Below are 16,984 nucleotides of genomic sequence, written 5' to 3' on the forward strand. Positions count from 1 at the left end.
TGTTTCCTTCTACCAATTATCTCAGCACACATATTTTATACAAGAATAACAATGCTTCAAGAAATATTGAAATGCCTTGATGAGTATTTCTTGTGTATTTCTCTGGGTATGCATGAGAGGCCAAGCGAAAGGGTTCTATATCTGTTATCATGATTTCCTTGGGGGTCCCAGTTGTCATGTTCCGATGCTGCACACTCATTTGTTAATCTTTAAGGTTAGGGGTGCAGATGGTCCACTGTGGGCTAACAGTGAGACGGGCCAACATATCCTGAGGGTGCACGTGGAATCGGTCTAGCACAATTCCAATGTTTATGTTGTCCGACAAACGCACAGTTTTACTACAAGAGGTACAAGCCGTACGACAATTTCTTTCCATCTGATCATTTTATTTTCATTATTTTTAGACCATACTTCAGCTCCCCAGAGAGTTCTTACAGGTTATTTGCATGCAGTTCCCCACATCCCACGACGCCACATTGGCTAGACCAGGGCACAGTTATCAAATGGTATTGTCCACAGATTAAGATGATAAACACATTGGTTTTAAATATAGGAGCAGTGCCGCAACTTCAACAAATGGAACACCATAAACAATACCACAGAAAGATGGAAACCTGCTTCTAGGTTTAGTTTTATTTGTTACTGCAAGCATATGCCAGTCATGTTTAGGTGGCAGAGTGTTCCCTTTTTCTAATGTTATTTTTTAATTTATTTTGCATATGTTGTTGAGTTTGTGAGTAAGTATATTGTGGTTGTGTAAGTGGATGAATGCAAGAATGAATGAGTAGGCAGATGAAAGGATGCATTAGTGGTAAGATGAGTGACAGAGTGCATGCATGGTGACTTATTCACTGGCTAATGCCATCATTCACTGAAGAGACACTTTCACTTAAAAGCCGGACTTAGTGGCATTGTGTTGAAGTGACACCACCACAGCAAGTAGTCAAGCTGAAACTTTTATTTACAAATCAACAGTTAATGGCATATTTCTCCCTTTGCCAGCCACGGAGTAACGGATGCCAGTCAAATCCCTCTACAACAATGTTCTCTTCAGAACCTTAGAAAGCTATACTGAGGTCCTACATTACAACACATTGCCATTGCTTGTAAATGTACGTAAAGGCCATTCTTTATGAGGCGAATATCAGGAAATCCTCGGAGACCAATACACTTTGGTCACTTCATGAATAATTTGAGGTGGAATTTTGTTTTTTATTATAAGCTATCCATACTGCATGGTGTTAAGTGCAGCTGCTTCCTGAAGTGGACTCCTTGACCTGTAATTGCACAAATCTTCTGATGGTGAACCACAAGTAAACAGGAAAAATGGCCCACTCTCAATGTCTACCACCTCAGATATAGACTGGATAGTCAGAAATGTGGCTGACAAATGTGTATGATAGTGCTAACAAAGCAATGGCCGTTTTTTAAAACTCTAAGTTGTGGGATGAACCAAAATGAGTACACAATGACAGAAGGGGGCTAATTTAAAGCTCATCTATATGTGTTATTGTCCTTATTATTATTATTAAGTAATAATTTCGTGAGATATGGCAAGGCATTTAAAGCTAGGTTTCAAAAAAGGGGGGGAGGCGAGAGGACACTATTAACCACTCAAGATGGTGGAAGGTCCAGTAGCAGCTTAGTGTCCGTACTGAGTACTAGAGAAGCAAATCAAAAAATGGGGTTGCTGCACTGTTCCATAAGGAAAAGGAGGGAGGGAAATAGTTAGCTGGCGTGACCAAGAAGGGGAATTAAATGATACCCTGGGGCATCCATTATGTTGGATGTATTTGCCTCACACACCCCGAGGAGTGTCATGCTTCATCATCGGCGGTTGCTCCTCGTCGGGGAGGCGGTGCAATCCCCGACGGGCACACCTCAGAGAGGGGCTCTTTGGCGGAGATCTTTTTCCAACTGCCTTTTGGTGAAGTGGGGGTATGTGGGCAGGGTAGTGTATTCCTATGATAAGGCGGCTAAAATGTAACAAGGGGTACCGGAATGGACTTTATTCTGGGGGTCCCCTGGCTACAGTTAAAAGGTGAAGCTAGTTGCCTAGGTGTCAGCCTATTATGTTGTGTGACCCCTAGTAGAAACTAGCTGTGCATGTGGTCAACATGTTTCTCGCTAATGGTATATTAACCGCGATTCTTCAGGACCAAAGTGAAGACAACAACATGCTAGTATCATACGTGTTGTATTGTTACCTTTAGTGGATCCTCCTATGCCTATAGAAAGGATAAGGAAACAGTAATTAAACAAAAAAGTAGGTCACAATATTGCCAGGAAGAAAATCTACTAACATGCTGGTGGTATTGAACGTTATTTTACACATCCACCGCATGCCAAGTGTATTGAGCGTGCAAAGTCAAAGTGAAGTGCACACACAATAACTAGAACTGTGAAAAGGACCGTGGATAGTGAGGGTGATAGTTTAAAACAACAATGTAAAAATACAGTGTTAAGGATGCAGTGTTAAAAAATGCAGCAGTCTTAATATCAATGCCTGCCTGTAGAATGTCAGGTATTAGGCAGGTCTTATGTGTAACACCACTTGGTAACTTAGTAGGCATAGTAGCACTCTCCCTGTGATCTACATAAAACATTTAAACAGGCATGGGTAAAAAACTCGCATATGTAGAAGCTCCTACTCACCTAGTGATCATATATTAGAGGCCACATGAGTGTTCGGCAGGGCTGAACTGCAGAGCTAAGCCCTCGAGGTATGGCTAGAGAAGGGGTAGGAGAAAACGCGGTAATGAAAAGCGAGTCCCTGTCTTAAATGTGGGTGGACTGAATGAGGCCAGAAAAACCTGTAATGGCGCTGATCGCTCACCATTTGTCAAGCGCTAAAAGCACTCACCTGGAGTCTTCTGCGTCCGGGCGTTGTGACCTACCCATCCCCGCCGAGCTCGAGTAGATGTTTGAGCTCGGCGGCGCGGGTCATTTCAACAACGCCGGGCGTCCAGCGTGACGCGTTGGGTAGCCGCCCCCTGTCCAAGGTCACGTGTGCAGAGCCGAGTGCGTGGCGGCCATCTTAAGCTGGTGTAAACACTGCAGAGCAGCTGTTGCCCTGGCTTACCGCCCCATGTAAAAAGCGGTGAGAAGAGCGTGGATTACCTCAGTTAATTGGACGTTTGCATAATGTTTGAAACCAAAGGGTTAGACGAATAGGCGATAAATAGATTAGATAGTTATGAGGTACACGTAGTTGTGAACAAAGCTAGTGTCTAATTGCGGGTGGCGGCCATGATGTAAGGGGTCCCTTTGGGTGCCTGTGTTGCAAGGTACAGGTTAATTGTGAACGGTAATGTCGCCCACAGGTCGCCATGGTGTCAACAACTAAACTCTCTGTGTCACAGCATGTCAGTAGTAAACGGTAATGACGCCCACAGGTCGCCAAGGTGTCAAGGACTCACCTCTCAGTGTCACAACATGTCAGTAGCAAACGGTAATGCCACCCACAGGTCGCCATGGTGTCAAGGACTGACCTCACTGTGTCACAACATATCAGTGGTAATCCCAGGTCAGTCCGTGTAGTGGGACCTAGGTCTCCTTATGTTGGGGGCCCATGTAAGTGAGTGCCCTAGGGTCAGTGGAGGTACCTGCAGGTAAGAGAGTGACCCGGAAGTGGTGAAAGGTCAATGTCACTGTCAACTCTCGTTGCTAGGGAATGTATCCGGTCACTGTGTCTCATGAGTAGATATTAAAAATGTGGGAATCTATAATGAATGCCAGGGGATGTCTTCATTGAGCCCCTGTTGGTCCGATGACAACCGATGCACCCATCTCTGTTCTTTATTGAAGAGCACTTTAGTAGGGCAGTTGGGACTGGACTCCAGAACTACCCACTTCATGGAATTCTCATCATGGTTTGCTTCCACATAATGTTTGCACATTTTGGTGTGGGTCTTTCTGCAGCGGAAATTGCTGCGATGTTCTGTGATTCGAGTCTTGATAGGGCGGGTTGTCATCCCTATGTACTGCAGGTTGCACGGGCATATTAACAAGTATATGAAGTGAGATGTATTACAATTTGTGTGTTGCCTGAGCTCCCATTTGAAGGTTTCGGAGAGTAGTATAGTTTTGAGAGTCAGGGTGTATCTACAGACCCCACACATGCCACATGGGTAGTGGCCCACCACAGGGGGTAAGTGCCATAAAGTTAGTTGGGTTGCTTTCCTCGTTGGTTTAGGTCTGGTGCTAATCAAGATATCTTTTAGGTTTTGTGACCTCTTGAAAGCAAATCTGGGTTCCTCTAAGGTCATGTCACCTGTGTTGAGTACGCCCCAATGATGTTTAATCGTGTTCCTGATTTTATTGGACAGGGAGGTAAAGGTAGTCACACAGGTGATCGGTTGGTTTTCAACAGGGGCTCTCTCCTGTCGTTCCAGCAGGGCTTCTCGATTATTATTTCTGGCACGTTTCCTTGCCTTGAGAACATCACCCTTGGGGTAACCCCTGTCGAGGAGGTTCCTCGAAAGAAGAGCAGATTCCTTCTTGTAATCAGCCACAGCGCTACAATTGCGCCTAATTCGTAAGAATTGGCCAAAGGGCAGATTGGTACGTAGGGCTCTGGGGTGGTGACTCGTATAGTGCAGGAGGCTGTTACGATCTGTAGGTTTCCGGTACATGGTGGTCTTTATGGAACCTGCTTCCAATCTGATCGTTAGGTCAAGGAAAGCGATTTCCTGGGGTGAGGATGTCATGGTGAAGTGTAGGTGAGGGTTAAGTGTGTTGACCCAAACCAAGAAATCTTCATGTGAGGTCGGTGGACCGCTCCATAGGATAAGGATGTCATCTATGAAGCGTTTCCACATCCTGATGTTATCGCGGAAGGGATTAGACTCATGATGTATATGAGTATCTTCAAATTTGGCCATGTACAGACAGGCTACCGAGGGTGCGAAGGTACTGCCCATAGAAGTCCCCTGGGTCTGATGGTAGAATTTGCCTCTGTATTCAAAGTAGTTTTCCGTAAGGGCTAGTGTGGCGCACTCCATGATGAAGGTCTGGGGAGTGTTGGAGCTCCACAGTTCTTGCCCAAGTCTTTCCTCAATTACCTCAAGAGTCGCCCTCTGGGGGATTTTTGTATAGAGTGCTTCGACGTCTAAGGTAATTAGGAGGTCAATCTCTCCTATGTCCTGGACTGTATCCAGTAATCTAAGCACATCTGTAGTGTCCTGAATGTAGGAGGGGATGCTTTTCACCAGGGGTTGCAAGAAGTGGTCGCAGAACTGAGACAAGGGCTCTAGCACAGAGTCAATCCCAGAGACCTATTGTCATGATGATATACATCATGAGTCTAATCCCTTCCGCGATAACATCAGGATGTGGAAACGCTTCATAGATGACATCCTTATCCTATGGAGCGGTCCACCGACCTCACATGAAGATTTCTTGGTTTGGGTCAACACACTTAACCCTCACCTACACTTCACCATGACATCCTCACCCCAGGAAATCGCTTTCCTTGACCTAACGATCAGATTGGAAGCAGGTTCCATAAAGACCACCATGTACCGGAAACCTACAGATCGTAACAGCCTCCTGCACTATACGAGTCACCACCCCAGAGCCCTACGTACCAATCTGCCCTTTGGCCAATTCTTACGAATTAGGCGCAATTGTAGCGCTGTGGCTGATTACAAGAAGGAATCTGCTCTTCTTTCGAGGAACCTCCTCGACAGGGGTTACCCCAAGGGTGATGTTCTCAAGGCAAGGAAACGTGCCAGAAATAATAATCGAGAAGCCCTGCTGGAACGACAGGAGAGAGCCCCTGTTGAAAACCAACCGATCACCTGTGTGACTACCTTTACCTCCCTGTCCAATAAAATCAGGAACACGATTAAACATCATTGGGGCGTACTCAACACAGGTGACATGACCTTAGAGGAACCCAGATTTGCTTTCAAGAGGTCACAAAACCTAAAAGATATCTTGATTAGCACCAGACCTAAACCAACGAGGAAAGCAACCCAACTAACTTTATGGCACTTACCCCCTGTGGTGGGCCACTACCCATGTGGCATGTGTGGGGTCTGTAGATACACCCTGACTCTCAAAACTATACTACTCTCCGAAACCTTCAAATGGGAGCTCAGGCAACACACAAATTGTAATACATCTCACTGCATATACTTGTTAATATGCCCGTGCAACCTGCAGTACATAGGGATGACAACCCGCCCTATCAAGACTCGAATCACAGAACATCGCAGCAATTTCCGCTGCAGAAAGACCCACACCAAAATGTGCAAACATTATGTGGAAGCAAACCATGATGAGAATTCCATGAAGTGGGTAGTTCTGGAGTCCAGTCCCAACTGCCCTACTAAAGTGCTCTTCAATAAAGAACAGAGATGGGTGCATCGGTTGTCATCGGACCAACAGGGGCTCAATGAAGACATCCCCTGGCATTCATTATAGATTCCCACATTTTTAATATCTACTCATGAGACACAGTGACCGGATACATTCCCTAGCAACGAGAGTTGACAGTGACATTGACCTTTCACCACTTCCGGGTCACTCTCTTACCTGCAGGTACCTCCACTGACCCTAGGGCACTCACTTACATGGGCCCCCAACATAAGGAGACCTAGGTCCCACTACACGGACTGACCTGGGATTACCACTGATATGTTGTGACACAGTGAGGTCAGTCCTTGACACCATGGCGACCTGTGGGTGGCATTACCGTTTGCTACTGACATGTTGTGACACTGAGAGGTGAGTCCTTGACATCTTGGCGACCTGTGGGCGTCATTACCGTTTACTACTGACATGCTGTGACACAGAGAGTTTAGTTGTTGACACCATGGCGACCTGTGGGCGACATTACCGTTCACAATTAACCTGTACCTTGCAACACAGGCACCCAAAGGGACCCCTTACATCATGGCCGCCACCCGCAATTAGACACTAGCTTTGTTCACAACTACGTGTACCTCATAACTATCTAATCTATTTATCGCCTATTCGTCTAACCCTTTGGTTTCAAACATTATGCAAACGTCCAATTAACTGAGGTAATCCACGCTCTTCTCACCGCTTTTTACATGGGGTGGTAAGCCAGGGCAACAGCTGCTCTGCAGTGTTTACACCAGCTTAAGATGGCCGCCACGCACTCGGCTCTGCACACGTGACCTTGGACAGGGGGCGGCTACCCAACGCGTCACGCTGGACGCCCGGCGTTGTTGAAATGACCCGCGCCGCCGAGCTCAAACATCTACTCGAGCTCGGCGGGGATGGGTAGGTCACAACGCCCGGACGCAGAAGACTCCAGGTGAGTGCTTTTAGCGCTTGACAAATGGTGAGCGATCAGCGCCATTACAGGTTTTTCTGGCCTCATTCAGTCCACCCACATTTAAGACAGGGACTCGCTTTTCATTACCGCGTTTTCTCCTACCCCTTCTCTAGCCATACCTCGAGGGCTTAGCTCTGCAGTTCAGCCCTGCCGAACACTCATGTGGCCTCTAATATATGATCACTAGGTGAGTAGGAGCTTCTACATATGCGAGTTTTTTACCCATGCCTGTTTAAATGTTTTATGTAGATCACAGGGAGAGTGCTACTATGCCTACTAAGTTACCAAGTGGTGTCACACATAAGACCTGCCTAATACCTGACATTCTACAGGCAGGCATTGATATTAAGACTGCTGCATTTTTTAACACTGCATCCTTAACACTGTATTTTTACATTGTTGTTTTAAACTATCACCCTCACTATCCACGGTCCTTTTCACAGTTCTAGTTATTGTGTGTGCACTTCACTTTGACTTTGCACGCTCAATACACTTGGCATGCGGTGGATGTGTAAAATAACGTTCAATACCACCAGCATGTTAGTAGATTTTCTTCCTGGCAATATTGTGACCTACTTTTTTGTTTAATTACTGTTTCCTTATCCTTTCTATAGGCATAGGAGGATCCACTAAAGGTAACAATACAACACGTATGATACTAGCATGTTGTTGTCTTCACTTTGGTCCTGAAGAATCGCGGTTAATATACCATTAGCGAGAAACATGTTGACCACATGCACAGCTAGTTTCTACTAGGGGTCACACAACATAATAGGCTGACACCTAGGCAACTAGCTTCACCTTTTAACTGTAGCCAGGGGACCCCCAGAATAAAGTCCATTCCGGTACCCCTTGTTACATTTTAGCCGCCTTATCATAGGAATACACTACCCTGCCCACATACCCCCACTTCACCAAAAGGCAGTTGGAAAAAGATCTCCGCCAAAGAGCCCCTCTCTGAGGTGTGCCCGTCGGGGATTGCACCGCCTCCCCGACGAGGAGCAACCGCCGATGATGAAGCATGACACTCCTCGGGGTGTGTGAGGCAAATACATCCAACATAATGGATGCCCCAGGGTATCATTTAATTCCCCTTCTTGGTCACGCCAGCTAACTATTTCCCTCCCTCCTTTTCCTTATGGAACAGTGCAGCAACCCCATTTTTTGAAAGGCATTTAAAGCTGCCTTTTATGCCAGACCTAAAATGTATTTGTAGTTTTGCTGTCCATGCATAAGGTGAGGGCATCTCCAAACTTTGACTGTTATATATTATCGAGAGGGTTTTTATGAAAAGCACAATACGTAGTTTCTAAAGATTGATTGGAAAGTCCATTCTTGCTTAAAAGAATGCATACATAAACCAGCTGGTGACTCTATGATAAGGAACTGAAATAGGTTACGTAAATAGGAGCACAGTTTGCTTTTGAAATAAATACATATTTTCTTTGCAATTTACAACAGCGAAGTTGTGCAATGAGATGACATGATTAGTCTGTGTACACGAGCCACAGAGTACTCTTGAAATAAGTATTTTAACTTTAATTTGAAAGCTTCATGTATGGCATTCAGGGCAATTTAACATATTTAACACACTTACTGCAAAGCAAAAGGTTTTAATGATCTTCTGTGGCTGTTTGATTGCCAGAAGTGGCGGCCGCTATTGACAAAATGTGGTGGAACAGCGAAGAGGAGAAAAAAAACCTCAAAAAAATAAACAACTACTTGCCTGCCATCTGCCTGCTCTCCTTCTCCGGTCCCGACTCCTGGCAGACCATGGGTGTACTGCACAGGCTCCCAGACGCCTACAGGCCAATCTACATGCTGCTCTTATGCTGGTAATACTATTACTCAGCATGAGAGAAGCACCAGGATTGGTCTGAGTGGGCTGGTTTGTAACTCATTCAGGGCCTGGGAGCCTGTGCTTGTTCTCCACTCGGCTGTGCAACACAGTTTGGGTTGGAGAAACCTTAGTGCGCATGTTGGTTTGGCCGTCCTGAGACAGCTGACCAAACTGACAAGCTAACTTACAGTGCCCACCATTCCTCCTCCATGCTGCTGACTTGAGGATGGCCCGTCCTAGATTGGCTCAGTGATGAAAAAAAAAATGATAACATTGTTTTATTATCATTTTTTTCATGTTTACTCTGCTGAGAGAGAGCAAATGAGGCGACGCTCCTCCTCTTAATGGAGGAGACGAGGCTGCTTGCCAGCAAATAATTATGACAGGCAAGCAAGAAAACACAATAGAAGATTGAGCAAAAAAATTAGAAATACTGGAGGTTTCTAAATTAAGTGAGAAGCAGGCAAATAGAGACAGGAAGTAATGATGTTATGTTGGGGTTTTTATGTACATGTTATATACCTAGCATCTTGCAACATATAGTATGAAGAAAAATTGTTTGTAAGAACAGTGTTTATCGTGGCTAAACCACACAAATAAACTCATAACCCCTTAATTGCCGTAAGGATAAACACCTTGGAAGCCAAGTTACAAGCCAGTAAAATTAAAAGAGGCCATGAAAAGAAGGAAAAGAAAAGGAACAGAAAGGGTAAGGAGACTGACAGGGTAGGCGAAGAAATTCAATTATCTGAAGATTTACGTATAGCAGTGACAAATACACAGAATACGTTCATTGGAGTCTAAATACATTTCAAAGAATGTTGACCAAATATCCGGATGTTTTAAAAAAATACACAGTAGTCCCGAGTCACAAAGATTTTGCAGCCATAAACATCTGCTGAAAGTGACTTCATTTAAGACAGACAGCTATCCACAAAATAATAACTCACTGGAGAATATCGTTTTACTCCTCTGCAAGTGTATGCAATGATTGAGTTAAATTATGCAATAGTGAAGCCCAGCGAAGTTGTGGAAAGTGGGCGGTTCAAGGTGTGGTTGGCTTTGAGCAAGGAGGGGCCCCCTGAGAAAACTGATTCAGGGCAGACCAGCAGGGGAATGAAACAATGTACAAAACAACAAAACAGTCTGACCTTTTTAATACCAAAGGCCCAACTAGGGTCCCTACATTAAACTAGCAGTGGTAAGTTCACTGACACCAGAAGCGATTCGAGGAAACCTGTTTATAAGGCAAAATACATTTTTTATTTCATTTCTTTTATATAGGCATATATTTTCTCTTTAACAAAAGTAATAACATACATAACCAAACATTTCAAATAATAATATCGAGGCGGTTATGTCATTTGATCAAAAACTCCCATTCCATCAAACACACATTCCAAAGGAATTCAAAAAGCCACACCCATTCTTCATTCATTCAGTTCAGAAATACATTCCAGACACATTCACACAAAATCCATATAACAATTCAGTGGTCAGATCATGGGCGATGAAATAAATCCTGAGACAGTCTCCCAAGGACGCCTGGGGGACTGGATGATCAGACGTCAGGACAGACTAGTAGCGCCAACGCGCATTTCGGTGTTCGGCCAAGACTACGGCCACACCTTCATCAGGGCACACAGAAGAAATGGAACGGGGGTGACCAACCGCCAACCATCTGAAATATATGAAGACTCTTTAGACAACATTTCAACACCAAGAAAACTGCGTTCAAGGAATAACTGGACAACAACGCACACAACAGCAAGGAACTCTTCAACATCGTTAAAGAGCTCTCCAACCCCAACGCCGGAAACAACGACATCACCCCTTCGCAAGACCTCTGCAACTCCCTCGCCTCCTACTTCCACAACAAGATCGCGGACATACACAACAGCTTCAGCACGCAACCGACGCACGCCACGACCGAACCACCGCCCCCCAACACCAGCCTCTGCGCCTGGACCCCGATCAGCACCGAAGACACCGTCCGAACGATGAACTCCATCCACTCCGGATCTCCGACCAACCCTTGCCCTCACCACGTCTTCAACAAGGCCGATGATGTCATCGCACCCCACCTGCGGGACATCATCAACACCTCCTTCGACACCGCTACCTTCCCGGAAAGCTGGAAGCACGCCGAACTCAGCGCTCTACTAAAGAAGCCATCAGCCGACCCCACCGACCTCAAGAACTACCGCCCCATCTCGCTGCTCCCGTTCCCTGCAAAAGTCATCGAGAAGACCGTCAACAAGCAGCTGGCCACCTTCCTCGAGACGAACGGATCCCTGGCTGTCTGGCATGTCAGGGTGTGCTCTTGGCTTGCTGTGTGAGTCCTCTGTCTTCTCCCCTTGCTGGTCTTGTGCAGCGTACCTGTGTTCATCCAGTTCTTCGGGGTGACAGGGCTGTCACTCTTCTTTCTTCGAGGGTGTTGCGCTAGGACCTCGAGACGGCGCTATCATGGTGCCGGCTTCTGCCTTTGCACCGGTGCGCTCCTTGCTTGCTGGGCGACGTGACGTCCAGTCGCGTGTCGATCATTGTTGGAGTGCATGTTGCTGTGGTGGTCTGCCATGTGGAGTATGTGACTCCTCTCTTGCCTGTCGCGGGTCACTGCCGACTCCATCTGGAGGAAGTGGGAGAGAGGACACTCTGTGGTGTTCGGCCCACTGCGGGGCTTCGCTGATGTAGTAGTGATGTAGTTCCTTTCTTCTGGCACTTTGTATGCCTGTGGTGTAGCTTGTGGTGTGCCTGTTCTCTGGTGGAAGAGTTAGGCAGCCTTGTGGTGCGCAGCCTGCACCAGTCTCTGCTTGCGCTGTCGGTGGGCACTGCTACTTTGAGGCATTGCTGTTCTGGCTGGTCGTCCACTGTTGCTAGTGGGGCTTGTGTTGCAGTGTCTTTGCTTGAGGTAGAGTCAAGCAGCCACTGGTGGTGCACACTTGGCACCAGTTTCTAATGCGGCTCAAGGTGTGGCAGCTACCTGGAGACTTTGCTGTCTTTGAAGGTGTTCTTGCTGCTCTCACTTGCAGTTTGCAGAGGGCCACTCTGAGTATTCTCTCTGAGGGCACGTCTTGCTGTGCCTGTGCAGTCTGTCTTAGCAACTGGGTGTGAGCAGGCAGTCTCCTTTGTGGAGATGTCTCTATTTCCCGGCCGCCTGCCCATGCTGTCAGGTTTGCTGGCGCGGCCTACAGCGCATCTGTGACTTCGTGTGCTCTGTCTTCTCTTGAGTGTCCTCTACTGGCACCTGGTGTGCCCGCTCTGGAACTTGCGGTGGTGTTCGTTCACCACTGGGGGTTGATGGTGCACTCTTCTAGCTTGCGGTGGCGTATGACAGCTGCTGGGTTTAAACATTTGGCGCATGCCCCTTGCGTCTTCACGGCACTTGGCTGCCCTCAGTTATATTGCCTTCTCTGGGCCTTGCTTGGTCACTTGATGCTTCTCTTGGCCGGGGCTACTGTGAGCGTCTTGAAGTTCATTGTGCCTGCCGACGTTGCAGGTTATGCTGCACCTTTTCATCTGCTTGCGCGCTACCTTTGATTTACAGTATCCTTTACCGAGGTCATAGGGTGCAGTCCGTTCCTGTTTTGGCTGTGTCTCAGAGCTTCAAAGTCTCTCAATAGCAAAGGAGGTGCAGGGTTGTAGATGGCCCGGTTTGTGGTTGGAAAGTTTATGTGGGGTAGTGCATTGCTGGAGAAATGGTCACGGGGCACTACTGGCCTTCTTGACTCTTTGTCCTTGAGTTGAAACAGACTCTTGGCAGCTGTCTTGGCTGAGGGATCTTTGCAGTACTAAATGCTCTCTACTTGGGTTTAGCTTTTCTGCTGCCCTGCCATGACAGGCGGCTACAAGGTGGTGTGTGCTTAACGATAGCGTAGGCTTACAGTTTAAGTTCTGTACTTGGCATGGGACCCTCAGGTAGTCAGCTGGTCTGGGCTACAAACAGTGACTCAGTACTGCAGGTCTTTCCTTACGTCTGCACTTGCTTCATAGGGTGAAGACGCGGCCTCCCCAGATGCTCTTGGACTTTCAGGGTGGCATGTAGTGTGTGGGCTTGCTTGCTTCCTCAGACTCAAGGTAGCTGCGGGGCTCATGTAGTTGACATCTTTGTCAGGCAGGTCAGTGTGCAGTTGGCAGTGCTGCCTTTGCTCCTTTCTCATACGTATTTGCAGCACATGTCCTCTAGGTGGCGCCACAGTCACCTTTCTTCAGGCTTTAGCAGGTCCTGTGTTGTACCACTTTCACTTACTGGGTGGGAATGCTACCCTCTGTATTCCGGGATACAAGACCAAAGTAAGAGGGGCACTGCTGGGCCTCCCTCCTACGGACGGTATTTTGCTTACAGAACTGGTACACTTGTCAGGGCTGCCTCCATTATGTGTTCTTTGGTGGCTGCAGTGTAACGAGTTGCCACTAGATGCTGCTGCAGGCAGTTTCTAGGAGGCCCGGCAGCATTCCTCGTGCTGCGGGCCTGCTCGGTTCTCTCGGCCCACAACAGCTTTCCCTCACTCTGTAGGGCCTTGTGGCTCAGGCACGCATGCTGTTCAGGAAGGTCCTGGAGGGCCAGGAAGACACTGTGCCAGTATGGTAGGGCTGCAAGTGTCCTGAACACTTATATTTGATGTCTATATGCCTTTTTTTCCGTGTTGCTGCCATTGGCTGGTGCAGTGGATCCGCCGCTAAGTGCACTGTACGCTTCTCCAACGTGGCGGTCTGTGCTTGCAGGCCTCAGGAGTGAGGATCACACTGTTGAGAGGGACGGCTTGCTGATGGCCATGAAATCATTCGCTGCAGTGCTTCAACTCCGCTTTCTCTCGCGGGCTGCAACAGATAAGTGCCCTCCTTGAGGCAGTGAATTGCAACAGCCCGGGGCCAGGACAACCTTTCCCCTGGACCAAACTGGGTGCTGATGGGGGCAGGGGAACGTATACAGTGGGGGCTACATGTCGGTTTACACATCTCCCTCGTCTGAAGCCTTTTCTCGATCTGCGCAGCCGACAGCACGGCAGCACTACCGCCACCGCCAGTCTCAGGCTGCAGTGCTGTCTCAGACTGCAGTGGTCTTTCTGATGTGGTGGACATTGTGTTCTATGGGCTTGCAGACATGGTTGCGGCAGGGCGATGCCTGGTCACAGTTCTAGCACCGGTTGGCCTGCTGCACCTGGCATGCCTGATTAATTGTTGTTGCCACATGCACTGCAAGGGTGGGGGCACGGCAGCCCTCTGAGACCTGGAGTTGTGCTTTTCCTTGCAGGCTTTACTCACAGCAGGGGCGTGACGCTCACTCAGGATGCAGCTGGGGGCCTACGTACATCTCCCTCACCTGTGGGCACTGCGGCTGTCACATCACCTCTCATAGGTGTTGCAGGAGGGCATCTGTTTTATGTGGACTGGGTCTGCAGTACAGCGGTGTCCTGATCTCTGAGTGGTCTGCGACCGAGCACTCTGTCACTGCTCACAGCTACTGGCAACGATGTGGGGACGGCTAGAAACAGGACTTTCATCCCCTCATGAGGAACGGCTGAATGCCAGCAGATGTGACACACGTGGGGTCAGACACACTCGTCGCCATTGTGGTGCCGGGCCCTAGGCCCGCATTACTCGAGTAACTGACACAGACACTAAGTAGTAGGGTTCTGTAACTGGCCACGAGCACGTTCACCCGGGCCCTTTTATTGGCTGGGCCACGTCACTCGTGATACCCGTGATGGATGGGTGTGGGCGTGCATGTGTGTCGAGCCCTCAAGGGAGTGGCTGGAAGTACAGCTTCCTGCAGAACACTAGAACGTGTCCCGCATGACACTACAGAGTGCCAGAAAAGCAAGGTGAGGGAACAAACAGTAAGTAAACAGGGATGTATGGGCACAGGTCTAAAACTGCAGTGCAGAGAGATAGAGAACAACATGGAGAATAAAAGTGATAGCGAGAGCAATATGGAGACGGAGAGAAACACATAGGTAGGAGCTGGCGCGAGGTGTTATGGGGGGGAGGTCACGTTAGTGTCATAATAAAAAAAACGATTTCACCTTGAGGCCCGGTCCCGTGTCTTCTCAGCTCCTGCTCTCCTGTCTCCACTCAGACAGAAACAGGAAACTGGCAGGCAGCCAGGCTCCCTCCCCTAAACCAATCACAATGCTGCCGAGCACGGTTGATTGATCTGAGTGCCGTGACACAATGCTCAGCCAGCGGATGGAGGGGTGGGCATTTTCTCCACGCAGGCTGCAATGCAACCTGCATGGAGAAGGGAAAAGTGCGCATGACTGGCTTGGGCGGCCCGAGAGAGCCGACCAAACAGTCATCGCGTGAATATGTATTCAATATTTCATTAATATAATACAATATTTTTCTAAAACTTTTTTTAAAACAATATTCATACTATGTATAAACTACCATCACCCGAATGTCACAATATTGTATCCCACAGATTTCTTAAAGAGATAATTACTCTGTTCTATGTATTCACAGAACTAACAATAAACATATTTATTCAAAAATTGCATATTTCATCACTAGTTGTCCACAAATTTGCAATATTGTGATATTCAGGTGACAATATTTTGTACGTAGTAGGAATATTGTTTATAAAAAAGGTTTTAGAATAATATTGTATTATGTTAAGGACCTATTGTATACAATGTGTTTTAGTCATCAAAGGATTTGAATCAAATATATTTTTTACATTAAACAGCATTCAGAGTCAAGAAAGTAAAGTGTATGAATGTGAAGGGTGAATGCCCTTGAGGAACTGACATTTATTCTAAGTATATTGTATTGACAGTGAGTGTGAGAAACAAAAAGGTTCCTTTCTTGTTTAAACTTAGTAAATTGAGCAATTTACTGCCTTAAGCATATGAGCATGATTGTAAATTGCTTTGTAAATTAGACCAATGTGTTTCTTGAAATTCAGGTTGATTTCTGAAATTTATCTGTATTCTTCTTTTCTATAGGATCTTGGGATACACCCCTGACTTGGACTCTGAAACTGTAGATGATGCCTTTGCCAGGGCATTTAAAGTTTGGAGTGATGTCACACCGCTGAGGTTTTCCAGACTCACTGAAGGGGATGCAGACATTATGATTAATTTTGGCCGCTGGGGTACATTTTCAAAAGTTTTTTTTACATTTCCTTATGCTTGTTGAACTGTGTTTCTTGAACAACTGACCGCTGCTTGTAATCTTATCAATGGATGGCAGAAGGATTTGGAGCTAGTATTATGCCTGAGGGATTTGATGACAGTAACACTATTATGAATGTTGAATGAAGTAAAACTGCTGCATGTATTACATGGATATTTTCTGCCTTTGATAGTTTGTAACTGAGTAAAGGATTTTGAGAAGTAGTCATGAAGTGCAAAGTAAACGGTTACATTCTGCACATAAAACACAGTGAAGAGAAACAAAATCAGTTTCCCCAGCAACCATAGCATCATTCAAATGATCTGATTAAGGCATTTCATTAACTGTCTCATCTAGTTAAACTGGGAGGATGAAATGCTTTTCTCCACAGAAACATATCTCGCTTGGCCTTGTCAAATATCCATGGTAAAATGTGACTGTCAGAGTAGCAGGCAAAAATTTAAATAGTACATTTGCATTGTAGAAAGTGAATATGTATGGGACATTTGTTACCATTTGCTGAATGAACGGTCAACGTCTGATTTCTGTCCTACTGCATTAGTATGTAGAGTGCTTGATAGGCCACTGGTCCTGGGTTCTATGTGGCATTTAAATATTCAAATGAACATCAAGGGCCTTATTATGACTTCGGTGGTCCTGGAGCGGGGCACTCGCACTGCTGACCACTCCAGGAACGCCAAAGTCGTAACAAACCTCCA

At 46.8% G+C, this 16,984-nt stretch overlaps 1 protein-coding gene across 1 annotated transcript in view; it reads left to right on the forward strand.

Moving 5' to 3' along the window:
* Positions 1–16,984, forward strand: part of MMP2 (matrix metallopeptidase 2) — a 211,535-nt gene that overhangs the window by 34,209 nt on the left and 160,342 nt on the right. Inside the window, exon 3 of the mRNA XM_078669873.1 lies at positions 16,097–16,245. Coding sequence (XP_078525999.1) covers positions 16,097–16,245 — 149 coding nt within the window. The remainder of the gene's footprint in view (positions 1–16,096; positions 16,246–16,984) is intronic.

Source organism: Lissotriton helveticus, chromosome 12 (genome assembly GCF_964261635.1).
Source record: "Lissotriton helveticus chromosome 12, aLisHel1.1, whole genome shotgun sequence".
In the NCBI taxonomy this organism is placed as follows: Eukaryota; Metazoa; Chordata; class Amphibia; order Caudata; family Salamandridae; genus Lissotriton; species Lissotriton helveticus.